Below are 15,527 nucleotides of genomic sequence, written 5' to 3'. Positions count from 1 at the left end.
CCACAAAACCACACAAAATAAACCACACAAAATACACCCCACAAAACCACACAAAATACACCACACAAAATAAACCCCACAAAACCACACAAAATACACCACACAAAATAAACTCCATAAAATACACCACAAAAAATACACCCCACAAAATACACCACACAAAATACACCCCACAAAATACACCACACAAAATAAACTCCATAAAATACACCACAAAAAATACACCCCACAAAATACACCACACAAAAACACACAAAATACACCACACAAAAAAAACAAAAAATACACCACACAAAATAAACCATAAAATATACCACAAAATACACCACACAAAATACACCCCACAAAATACACCACACAAAAAAAACAAAAAATACACCACACAAAATAAACTCCATAAAACATACCACAAAACCACACAAAATAAACCACACAAAATAAACCCCACAAAACCACACAAAATACACCACACAAAATAAACTCCATAAAATATACCACAAAAAATACACCCCACAAAACCACACAAAATAAACTCCATAAAATATACCACAAAACCACACAAAATAAACCCCACAAAACCACACAAAATACACCACACAAAAAAACAAAAAATACACCCCACAAAATAAACTCCATAAAATATACCACAAAAAATACACCCCACAAAACACACCACACAAAATACACCACACAAAAAAACAAAAAATACACCACACAAAATAAACTCCATAAAATATACCACAAAATACACCCCACAAAATACACCACACAAAATAAACCTTACAAAACCACACAAAATACACCACACAAAAAAACAAAAAATACACCACACAAAATAAACTCCATAAAATATACCACAAAACCACACAAAATAAACCACACAAAATACACCCCACAAAAAACCACAAAATACACCACACAAAATAAACTCCATAAAATATACCACAAAAATACACCCCACAAAACCACACAAAACCACACAAAATAAACTCCATAAAATATACCACAAAACCACACAAAATACACCACACAAAATAAACTCCATAAAATATACCACAAAACCACACAAAATAACAAAAAATACACCCCACAAAATAAACTCCATAAAATATACCACAAAAAATACACTCCACAAAACACACCACACAAAATACACCACACAAAAAACAAAAATACACCACACAAAATAAACTCCACAAAATATACCACAAAATACACCCCACAAAATACACCACACAAAAAACAAAAAATACACCACACAAAATAAACTCCATAAAATATACCACAAAAAATAAACCCCACAAAACCACACAAAACCACACAAAATAAACTCCATAAAATATACCACAAAACCACACAAAATACACCACACAAAAAAACAAAAAATACACCACACAAAATAAACTCCATAAAATATACCACAAAAAATAAACCCCACAAAACCACACAAAACCACACAAAATAAACTCCATAAAATATACCACAAAACCACACAAAATACACCACACAAAATAAACTCCATAAAATATACCACAAAACCACACAAAACACGCCACACAAAATACACCACACAAAATACACCCCACAAAATACACCACACAAAAAAAACAAAATACACCACACAAAATAAACTCCATAAAATATACCACAAAATACACCCCACAAAATACACCACACAAAACCACACAAAATACACCACACAAAATAAACCCCACAAAACCACACAAAATACACCACACACAAAAAACAAAAATACACCACACAAAATAAACTCCATAAAATATACCACAAAACCACACAAAATAAACCACACAAAATACACCCCACAAAACCACACAAAATACACCACACAAAATAAACCCCACAAAACCACACAAAATACACCACACAAAATATACCACAAAAAATACACCCCACAAAACCACACAAAACCACACAAAATAAACTCCATAAAATATACCACAAAACCACACAAAATAACCACACAAAAAACAAAAAATACACCACACAAAATAAACTCCATAAAATACCCACAAAAAATACACTCCACAAAACACACCACACAAAATACACCACACAAAATACACCCCACAAAAAACAAAAAATACACCACACAAATTAAACTCCATAAAATATACCACAAAACCACACAAAATAAACCACACAAAATACACCCCACAAAACCACACAAAATACACCACACAAAATAAACCCCACAAAACCACACAAAATACACCACACAAAATAAACTCCATAAAATATACCACAAAAAATACACCCCACAAAACCACACAAAACCACACAAAATAAACTCCATAAAATATACCACAAAACCACACAAAATACACCACACAAAATAAACTTCATAAAATATATCACAAAACCACACAAAATAACAAAAATACACCCCACAAAATAAACTCCATAAAATATACCACAAAATACACCCCACAAAATACACCACACAAAAAAACAAAAAATACACCACACAAAATAAACTCCATAAAATATACCACAAAATACACCCCACAAAATACACCACACAAAAAAACAAAAAATACACCACACAAAATAAACTCCATAAAGTATACCACAAAACCACACAAAATAAACCACACAAAATACACCCCACAAAACCACACAAAATACACCACACAAAATAAACCCCACAAAACCACACAAAATACACCACACAAAATAAACCCCACAAAACCACACAAAATACACCACACAAAATAAACTCCATAAAATATACCACAAAAAATACACCCCACAAAACCACACAAAATAAACTCCATGAAATATACCACAAAACCACACAAAATACACCACACAAAATAAACTCCATAAAATATACCACAAAACCACACAAAATACACCACACAAAAAACAAAAAATACACCCCACAAAATAAACTCCATAAAATATACCACAAAAAATACACTCCACAAAACACACCACACAAAATACACCACACAAAAAAACAAAAAATACACCACACAAAATAAACTCCATAAAATATACCACAAAATACACCCCACAAAATACACCACACAAAAAAACAAAAATACACCACACAAAATAAACTCCATAAAATATACCACAAAAAATACACCCCACAAAACCACACAAAACCACACAAAATAAACTCCATAAAATATACCACAAAACCACACAAAATACACCACACAAAATAAACTCCATAAAATATACCACAAAACCACACAAAATAACACAAAATACACCCCACAAAATAAACTCCATAAAATATACCACAAAATACACCACACAAAATACACCACACAAAAAAACAAAAATACACCACACAAAATAAACTCCATAAAATATACCACAAAATACACCCCACAAAATACACCACACAAAAAAACAAAAATACACCACACAAAATAAACTCCATAAAGTATACCACAAAACCACACAAAATAAACCACACAAAATACACCCCACAAAACCACACAAAATACACCACACAAAATAAACCCCACAAAACCACACAAAATACACCACACAAAATAAACCCCACAAAACCACACAAAATACACCACACAAAATAAACTCCATAAAATATACCACAAAACCAGACAAAATAAACCACACAAAATACACCCCACAAAACCACACAAAATACACCACACAAAATAAACCCCACAAAACCACACAAAATACACCACACAAAATAAACTCCATAAAATATACCACAAAAAATACACCCCACAAAACCACACAAAACCACACAAAATAAACTCCATAAAATATACCACAGAACCGCACAAAATACACCACACAAAATAAACTCCATAAAATATACCACAAAACCACACAAAATACACCACACAAAAAACAAAAAATACACCCCACAAAATAAACTCCATAAAATATACCACAAAAAATACACTCCACAAAACACACCACACAAAATACACCACACAAAAAACAAAAAATACACCACACAAAATAAACTCCATAAAATATACCACAAAATACACCCCACAAAATACACCACACAAAAAAACAAAAATACACCACACAAAATAAACTCCATAAAGTATACCACAAAACCACACAAAATAAACCACACAAAATACACCCCACAAAACCACACAAAATACACCACACAAAAAACAAAAAATACACCACACAAAATAAACTCCATAAAATATACCACAAAACCACACAAAATACACCACACAAAAAACAAAAAATACACCACACAAAATAAACTCCATAAAATATACCACAAAATACACCCCACAAAATACAGCACACAAAACCACACAAAATACACCACACAAAATAAACCCCACAAAACCACACAAAATACACCACACAAAAACAAAAAATACACCACACAAAATAAACTCCATAAAATATACCACAAAACCACACAAAATAAACCACACAAAATACACCCCACAAAACCACACAAAATACACCACACAAAATAAACCCCACAAAACCACACAAAATACACCACACAAAATATACCACAAAAATACACCCCACAAAACCACACAAAACCACACAAAATAAACTCCATAAAATATACCACAAAACCACACAAAATAACCACACAAAAAACAAAAATACACCCCACAAAATAAACTCCATAAAATACCCACAAAAAATACACTCCACAAAACACACCACACAAAATACACCACACAAAATACACCCCACAAAAAAACAAAAAATACACCACACAAATTAAACTCCATAAAATGTACCACAAAACCACACAAAATAAACCACACAAAATACACCCCACAAAACCACACAAAATACACCACACAAAATAAACCCCACAAAACCACACAAAATACACCACACAAAATAAACTCCATAAAATATACCACAAAAAATACACCCCACAAAACCGCACAAAACCACACAAAATAAACTCCATAAAATATACCACAAAACCACACAAAATGCACCACACAAAATAAACTCCATAAAATATACCACAAAACCACACAAAATAACAAAAATACACCCCACAAAATAAACTCCATAAAATATACCACAAAAAATACACTCCACAAAACACACCACACAAAATACACCACACAAAATACACCACACAAAAAAACAAAAATACACCACACAAAATAAACTCCATAAAGTATACCACAAAACCACACAAAATAAACCACACAAAATACACCCCACAAAACCACACAAAATACACCACACAAAATAAACCCCACAAAACCACACAAAATACACCACACAAAATAAACCCCACAAAACCACACAAAATACACCACACAAAATAAACTCCATAAAATATACCACAAAAATACACCCCACAAAACCACACAAAATAAACTCCATAAAATATACCACAAAACCACACAAAATACACCACACAAAATAAACTCCATAAAATATACCACAAAACCACACAAAATACACCACACAAAAAAACAAAAAATACACCCCACAAAATAAACTCCATAAAATATACCACAAAAAATACACTCCACAAAACACACCACACAAAATACACCACACAAAAAAACAAAAAATACACCACACAAAATAAACTGCATAAAATATACCACAAAATACACCCCACAAAATACACCACACAAAAAACAAAAAATACACCACACAAAATAAACTCCATAAAATATACCACAAAATACACCCCACAAAATACACCACACAAAAAACAAAAATACACCACACAAAATAAACTCCATAAAGTATACCACAAAACCACACAAAATAAACCACACAAAATACACCCCACAAAACCACACAAAATACACCACACAAAATAAACCCCACAAAACCACACAAAATACACCACACAAAATAAACCCCACAAAACCACACAAAATACACCACACAAAATAAACTCCATAAAATATACCACAAAAATACACCCCACAAAACCACACAAAATAAACTCCATGAAATATACCACAAAACCACACAAAATACACCACACAAAATAAACTCCATAAAATATACCACAAAACCACACAAAATACACCACACAAAAAACAAAAAATACACCCCACAAAATAAACTCCATAAAATATACCACAAAAAATACACTCCACAAAACACACCACACAAAATACACCACACAAAAAAACAAAAAATACACCACACAAAATAAACTCCATAAAATATACCACAAAATACACCCCACAAAATACACCACACAAAAAAACAAAAATACACCACACAAAATAAACTCCATAAAATATACCACAAAAAATACACCCCACAAAACCACACAAAACCACACAAAATAAACTCCATAAAATATACCACAAAACCACACAAAATACACCACACAAAATAAACTCCATAAAATATACCACAAAACCACACAAAATAACAAAAATACACCCCACAAAATAAACTCCATAAAACATACCACAAAATACACCCCACAAAATACACCACACAAAAAACAAAAAATACACCACACAAAATAAACTCCATAAAATATACCACAAAATACACCCCACAAAATACACCACACAAAAAACAAAAATACACCACACAAAATAAACTCCATAAAGTATACCACAAAACCACACAAAATAAACCACACAAAATACACCCCACAAAACCACACAAAATACACCACACAAAATAAACCCCACAAAACCACACAAAATACACCACACAAAATAAACCCCACAAAACCACACAAAATACACCACACAAAATAAACTCCATAAAATATACCACAAAAATACACCCCACAAAACCGCACAAAACCACACAAAATAAACTCCATAAAATATACCACAAAACCACACAAAATACACCACACAAAATAAACTCCATAAAATATACCACAAAACCACACAAAATACACCACACAAAAAAAACAAAAATACACCCCACAAAATAAACTCCATAAAATATACCACAAAAAATACACTCCACAAAACACACCACACAAAATACACCACACAAAAAAACAAAAAATACACCACACAAAATAAACTCCATAAAATATACCACAAAATACACCCCACAAAATACACCACACAAAAAACAAAAATACACCACACAAAATAAACTCCATAAAGTATACCACAAAACCACACAAAATAAACCACACAAAATACACCCCACAAAACCACACAAAATACACCACACAAAAAAACAAAAAATACACCACACAAAATAAACTCCATAAAATATACCACAAAACCACACAAAATACACCACACAAAAAAACAAAAATACACCACACAAAATAAACTCCATAAAATATACCACAAAATACACCACACAAAATACAGCACACAAAACCACACAAAATACACCACACAAAATAAACCCCACAAAACCACACAAAATACACCACACAAAAAACAAAAATACACCACACAAAATAAACTCCATAAAATATACCACAAAACCACACAAAATAAACCACACAAAATACACCCCACAAAACCACACAAAATACACCACACAAAATAAACCCCACAAAACCACACAAAATACACCACACAAAATATACCACAAAAAATACACCCCACAAAACCACACAAACCACACAAAATAAACTCCATAAAATATACCACAAAACCACACAAAATAACCACACAAAAAACAAAAATACACCCCACAAAATAAACTCCATAAAATACCCACAAAAAATACACTCCACAAAACACACCACACAAAATACACCACACAAAATACACCCCACAAATAAACAAAAAATACACCACACAAATTAAACTCCATAAAATATACCACAAAACCACACAAAATAAACCACACAAAATACACCCCACAAAACCACACAAAATACACCACACAAAATAAACCCCACAAAACCACACAAAATACACCACACAAAATAAACTCCATAAAATATACCACAAAAAATACACCCCACAAAACCGCGGAAAACCACACAAAATAAACTCCATAAAATATACCACAAAACCACACAAAATACACCACACAAAATAAAGTCCATAAAATATACAAGAAAACCACACAAAATAACAAAAAATACACCCCACAAAATAAACTCCATAAAATATACCACAAAAAATACACTCCACAAAACACACCACACAAAATACACCACACAAAATACACCACACAAAAAAACAAAAAATACACCACACAAAATAAACTCCATAAAATATACCACAAAATACACCCCACAAAATACAACACACAAAAAAACAAAAAATACACCACACAAAATACACTACATAAACTCTAACACACAACCACACAAAATAGACCACACAAAATACACCCCACAAAACCCTACAAAATCCACCACACAAAATAAACCCCACAAACCCACACAAAATACACCACACAAAATACACTACATAAAATATCCCACAAAAATACACCCCACAAAACCACACAACACCACACAAAATAAACTCCATAAAATATACCACAAAACCACACAAAATACACCACACAAAATAAACTCCATAAAATATACCACAAAACCACACAAAATACACCACACAAAAAAACAAAAAATACACCACACAAAATAAACTCAATAAAATATACCACAAAAAATACACCCCACAAAACCACACAAAACCACACAAAATAAACTCCATAAAATATACCACAAAACCACACAAAATACACCACACAAAATAAACTCCATAAAGTATACCACAAAACCACACAAAATAAACCACACAAAATACACCACACAAAATAAACCCCACAAAACCACACAAAATACACCACACAAAAAAACAAAAAATACACCACACAAAATAAACTCCATAAAATATACCACAAAACCACACAAAATAAACCACACAAAATACACCCCACAAAAGCACACAAAATACACCACACAAAATAAACCCCACAAAACCACACAAAATACACCACACAAAATAAACTCCATAAAATATACCACAAAAATACACCCCACAAAACCACACAAAACCACACAAAATAAACTCCATAAAATATACCACAAAACCACACAAAATACACCACACAAAAACAAAAAATACACCCCACAAAATAAACTCCATAAAATATACCACAAAAAATACACTCCACAAAACACACCACACAAAATACACCCCACAAAAAAACAAAAAATACACCACACAAAATAAACTCCATAAAATATACCACAAAACCACACAAAATAAACCACACAAAATACACCCCACAAAACCACACAAAATACACCACACAAAATAAACCCCACAAAACCACACAAAATACACCACACAAAATAAACTCAATAAAATATACCACAAAAAATACACCCCACAAAACCACACAAAACCACACAAAATAAACTCCATAAAATATACCACAAAACCACACAAAATACACCACACAAAATAAACTCCATAAAATATACCACAAAACCACACAAAATACACCACACAAAAAAACAAAAATACACCCCACAAAATAAACTCCATAAAATATACCACAAAAAATACACTCCACAAAACACACCACACAAAATACACCACACAAAAAAACAAAAATACACCACACAAAATAAACTCCATAAAATATACCACAAAATACACCCCACAAAATACACCACACAAAAAAACAAAAAATACACCACACAAAATAAACTCCATAAAGTATACCACAAAACCACACAAAATAAACCACACAAAATACACCCCACAAAACCACACAAAATACACCACACAAAAAAACAAAAAATACACCACACAAAATAAACTCCATAAAATATACCACAAAAACACACAAAATACACAACACAAAAAAACAAAAAATACACCACACAAAATAAAATCCAAAAAATATACCACAAAATACACCCCACAAAAAACAGCACAAAAAACCACAAAAAATACACCACACAAAATAAACCCCACAAAACCACACAAAATACACCACACAAAAAAACAAAAAATACACCACACAAAATAAACTCCATAAAATATACCACAAAACCACACAAAATAAACCACACAAAATACACCCCACAAAACCACACAAAATACACCACACAAAATAAACCCCACAAAACCACACAAAATACACCACACAAAATATACCACAAAAAATACACCCCACAAAACCACACAAAACCACACAAAATAAACTCCATAAAATATACCACAAAACCACACAAAATAACCACACAAAAAAACAAAAAATACACCCCACAAAATAAACTCCATAAAATACCCACAAAAAATACACTCCACAAAACACACCACACAAAATACACCACACAAAATACACGCCACAAAAAAACAAAAAATACAGCACACAAATTAAACTCCATAAAATATACCACAAAACCACACAAAATAAACCACACAAAATAGACCCCACAAAACCACACAAAATACACCACACAAAATAAACCCCACAAAACCACACAAAATACACCACACAAAATAAACTCCATAAAATATACCACAAAAAATACACCCCACAAAACCGCACAAAACCACACAAAATAAACTCCATAAAATATACCACAAAACCACACAAAATACACCACACAAAATAAACTCCATAAAATATACCACAAAACCACACAAAATAACAAAAAATACACCCCACAAAATAAACTCCATAAAATATACCACAAAAAATACACTCCACAAAACACACCACACAAAATACACCACACAAAATACACCACACAAAAAAACAAAAATACACCACACAAAATAAACTCCATAAAATATACCACAAAATACACCCCACAAAATACACCACACAAAAAAACAAAAAATACACCACACAAAATAAACTCCATAAAGTATACCACAAAACCACACAAAATAAACCACACAAAATACACCCCACAAAACCACACAAAATACACCACACAAAATAAACCACACAAAACAACACAAAATACACCACACAAAATAAACTCCATAAAATATACTACAAAAATACACCCCACAAAACCACACAAAACCACACAAAATAAACTCCATAAAATATACCACAAAACCACACAAAATACACCACACAAAATAAACTCCATAAAATATACCACAAAACCACACAAAATACACCACACAAAAAAAACAAAAAATACACCACACAAAATAAACTCCATAAAATATACCACAAAAAATAAACCCCACAAAACCACACAAAACCACACAAAATAAACTCCATAAAATATACCACAAAACCACACAAAATACACCACACAAAATAAACTCCATAAAATATACCACAAAACCACACAAAACACACCACACAAAATACACCACACAAAATACACCCCACAAAATACACCACACAAAAAAACAAAAAATACACCACACAAAATAAACTCCATAAAATATACCACAAAATACACCCCACAAAATACACCACACAAAACCACACAAAATACACCACACAAAATAAACCCCACAAAACCACACAAAATACACCACACAAAAAACAAAAATACACCACACAAAATAAACTCCATAAAATATACCACAAAACCACACAAAATAAACCACACAAAATACACCCCACAAAACCACACAAAATACACCACACAAAATAAACCCCACAAAACCACACAAAATACACCACACAAAATAAACTCCATAAAATATACCACAAAGAATACACCCCACAAAACCACACAAAACCACACAAAATAAACTCCATAAAATATACCACAAAACCACACAAAATACACCACACAAAAAAACAAAAAATACACCCCACAAAATAAACTCCATAAAATGTACCACAAAAAATACACTCCACAAAACACACCACACAAAATACACCACACAAAATACACCACACAAAAAAACAAAAAATACACCACACAAAATAAACTCCATAAAGTATACCACAAAACCACACAAAATAAACCACACAAAATACACCCCACAAAACCACACAAAATACACCACACAAAATAAACCCCACAAAACCACACAAAATACACCACACAAAATAAACTCCATAAAATATACCACAAAAATACACCCCACAAAACCACACAAAACCACACAAAATAAACTCCATAAAATATACCACAAAACCACACAAAATACACCACACAAAATAAACTCCATAAAATATACCACAAAACCACACAAAATACACCACACAAAAAACAAAAATACACCCCACAAAATAAACTCCATAAAATATACCACAAAAAATACACTCCACAAAACACCACACAAAATACACCACACAAAAAAACAAACAATACACCACACAAAATAAACTCCATAAAATATACCACAAACTACACCCCACAAAATAAACTCCATAAAATATACCACAAAATACACCCCACAAAATACACCACACAAAAAAACAAAAAATACACCACACAAAATAAACTCCATAAAGTATACCACAAAACCACACAAAATAAACCACACAAAATACACCCCACAAAACCACACAAAATACACCACACAAAATAAACCCCACAAAACCACACAAAATAAACTCCATAAAATATACCACAAAAATACACCCCACAAAACCACACAAAACCACACAAAATAAACTCCATAAAATATACCACAAAACCACACAAAATACACCACACAAAATAAACTCCATAAAATATACCACAAAAAATACACCCCACAAAACCACACAAAATACACCTCACAAAACCCCATAAAACCACACAAAACAAGGCCTGGTGAGGATTTTAAATCTCATTTTGCATTTTCTCGTTTTATAAAGTGGGATAAAAGATGTTTGTGTGGAGAAAGTGTTTGAGCTCGCTGGGAAGATCACCTGGAGGTATCAGGTGTGCACACTCGCCTCTGACCTGGCTATAAACCGTCATCCTGGTGTTTCACATGCGGAGTGGTTCATCAGTGTGTGTGTGTGTGTGTGTGTGTGTGTGTGTGTGTGTGTGTGTGTGTGTGTGTGTGTGTGTGTGTGTGTGTGTGTGTGTGTGTGTGTGTGTGTGTGTGTGTGTGTGTGCGTGCGCTGTCCATTAGAAGGACATTTCGTTGGAGGACCCATCTGCTCGTATCGGTCGTTGGTGAACATTCGACATTCCCCCGTGTTTAGCGAAGAGTGTGCGAGTTATGGCCGGCAACCTCAACACAGAAAATATTACGTGCAAAACAAAAAAAATTATCCCCTTCAGTTGAACGTCAGGCCTGAACAGCCGGTTCGTGAAAGATTTCGGCCAAAAAAGCTTCCCCAACTGACGCCGCAAGAACGTGCGGATAACTGGAGGCGTTAAAAACTCGCCCCACGAGGTGGAGCTCTCAGTGGAGCAACAACCACTCTCAAGCACCCGTGTCCACACGTGACATCGTGTCCAAAACACACGTGTCCACACGTGTCCAAAACATCGCCACGTGACCACGATGCGGTGCCCCCTTCGGGTATCGCACGGAGCCCCGTCCGGCGCAACCTGACGCCGTGCCGTTTCGAGTGACCACGGCAATCGTACGTTCGCACGGAATTTCTCGTGCACGAGTTTATCGATAAAACGACAAACGTTTGGCGCCTCCGCATTTTATCAAAGCTCTCGAGTCGAAAGCGCAAGCAGACATGGTGGTGTAATGGGTATAGTAACCACCGATCCTGGGGAGGGTGTGGTTTTGAACCGTCATACTGGAAGAAGAAGAAGAAGGAGAAGGAGAAGGAGAAGGAGAAGGAGAAGGAGAAGGAGAAGGAGAAGGAGAAGGAGAAGGAGAAGGAGAAGGAGAAGAAGTAGTAGTAGTAATAATCACGTCTTCAGACACATCGAGCTGCCGAGACCGTTTTCCCCTTGGCTCGGGGGCACGATCCTGGAAGGCAGAGTCAACCCACCTGTTGTTACTTTAACGCTACGATCAGTCGACAGAGGATCGAACTCAGGACCCTGTAAAGATCTTGAGGTGAAAGTGCCATCAAAACACGTGCTTTATATATAAATATATATATATATATTCAAACTTTCATCTTCACACCGATCAGGTGCTCAGACGCGGGAACGAACGTCACGTGATGAGTGTCCAATCAAAGCCCTCTCACCTCACCCGTCGCTGCGTCAAAGTCGTCGCAGAGCCGCGGCCCGGGCTTCGTGACGTGCGCGAGCCGGGCCAAGCGCGAGCGGGGTGGCGCGCGCCTCGACAGCTCACCACGGGGGATCACGGTCCGGGCTCCACCCACGTTCATGGACAGGCAACATGCCGTGTGGTCGTGACCGCTCAGCAAGCCCATGGCGCCTGCGTCACACAAAATTACAAACGACCACTTAACCAAGAGGGTCTTGCCCTAAATCCGCTCAGTCGCAGATCGGGCCGTCATGGGGCACAGTTTGCCAACTTGTACGTTGCCATAACAACAAAATGCTCAACTGGCAATACATGTAACAATATAAATAAAAGGAATATTCTTCTTCATCTTCTTCTTATCTTCTTCTCTTCTTCTTCTTCTTCATCATATTCTTATTCTTCTTCATAATCTTCTCTAATGGCATTTAACACGTCTTCCAAATTTCTTCTGGGCTTGGCCAGGGAAAGTTGTTGGCCCAAAACTTTCACGAACCGGCTGGCCACGCCTGACGTTCGACTAAGTGCAGTCGGTGCAGGAATTTGTAATTTGTTCAGGGTGCCGGTGATGGCTTGCCGACTCTTCACGAAGAACATCCAGCATCGAATGCCGGCAGGTGAGACGCCAGTTTTAACGTCCATCGGAGGGACGGCACACACCTATCGATGAACCACCGGGATTACAGGTTAAATAGCTGTGTCGGGATTCGAACCCAGGCTGGATGGCTAAGAGGAGGGAATGCTATACTTGGAGGTCATCGCACAGCCATATTTTTACTTGTACTCGTTACTCGTAGTATAACTATAGTAATACTGTTGTATTCAGCCCTCAAACCTTTATAAAGGGGAGAGATGCAGAGGAAGAAGAAGAAGAAGAAGAGGTAATAATACTGTTGTAATTACACCAGCAGGAGTAAGTAAGTTTACCCTCCAAAGGTGTTACAAGTTTAACCTGTCCTGAGTAAAGCCACCTGAAAACAGTGCAGAGGGTGATGGAGGTTAGTCGACTACCTGTCCCACGTACCTGTCCCACGTAGTACATCCAGCTCGACCTGGGTGCGGCGAGATCCGCAGCTCGCACAAGCGCTGGACACACGAACTTGGAGGTGCATGGACGGGAGGGAGCGCGACTCAAGGATTCCACAGGAGCGGCTCAGATCTGGATCTTCCCACGACGAACGAGAGAGAGCGTCATGTTGAGTGCGGCTGAGACACTGCAGCTCGTGGATGGGGGGTTGTAAATATTCTTCTAACGGCTCCATTTATAGGTAAGTCATGGGAATGTTGGAGGAGTTTGGGTGGGGTGCGGTGGAGAGGAGAGGAGAGGAGAGGAGGGCTCAGAAAGGAAGGGCAGGAAGGAAAGCCCGTACAAGTGAGGATTCATCCATTTATTACGTACATAGACGTGGTGGGATTTTGACCCCCTCCTCTCTCTGGATGCTCCGTCATGGTCCTCCTCCTCGTCCTCCTCCTCCTCCCTATCGCTTTTATAAAGTATTGTTTCATTCTCTC

At 35.3% G+C, this 15,527-nt stretch overlaps 1 protein-coding gene across 1 annotated transcript in view; it reads right to left on the bottom strand.

Moving 5' to 3' along the window:
• The window catches only part of LOC147009561 (delayed-rectifier potassium channel regulatory subunit KCNS1-like), a 72,705-nt gene extending 57,424 nt beyond the window's left edge, over window positions 1-15,281 (bottom strand). The window contains exons 1-2 of the mRNA XM_085861638.1: window positions 15,040-15,281; window positions 13,996-14,189 (exon numbers count right to left, since the gene is read on the bottom strand). Of these exons, the coding sequence (XP_085717764.1) occupies window positions 13,996-14,189; window positions 15,040-15,277 (432 nt within the window). The 5' untranslated portion in view covers window positions 15,278-15,281. The remainder of the gene's footprint in view (window positions 1-13,995; window positions 14,190-15,039) is intronic.
• Window positions 15,282-15,527: the final 246 nt, after the last annotated feature.

The sequence above is a fragment of the Eptatretus burgeri genome, chromosome 17, assembly GCF_056783735.1.
Source record: "Eptatretus burgeri isolate ZD-2024b chromosome 17, Ebu_testis_v1, whole genome shotgun sequence".
NCBI lineage: Eukaryota > Metazoa > Chordata > Myxini > Myxiniformes > Myxinidae > Eptatretus > Eptatretus burgeri.
The sequence above is the reverse complement of the archived record's forward strand: the minus strand, read 5'-3'. Positions and strand labels throughout refer to the sequence as shown.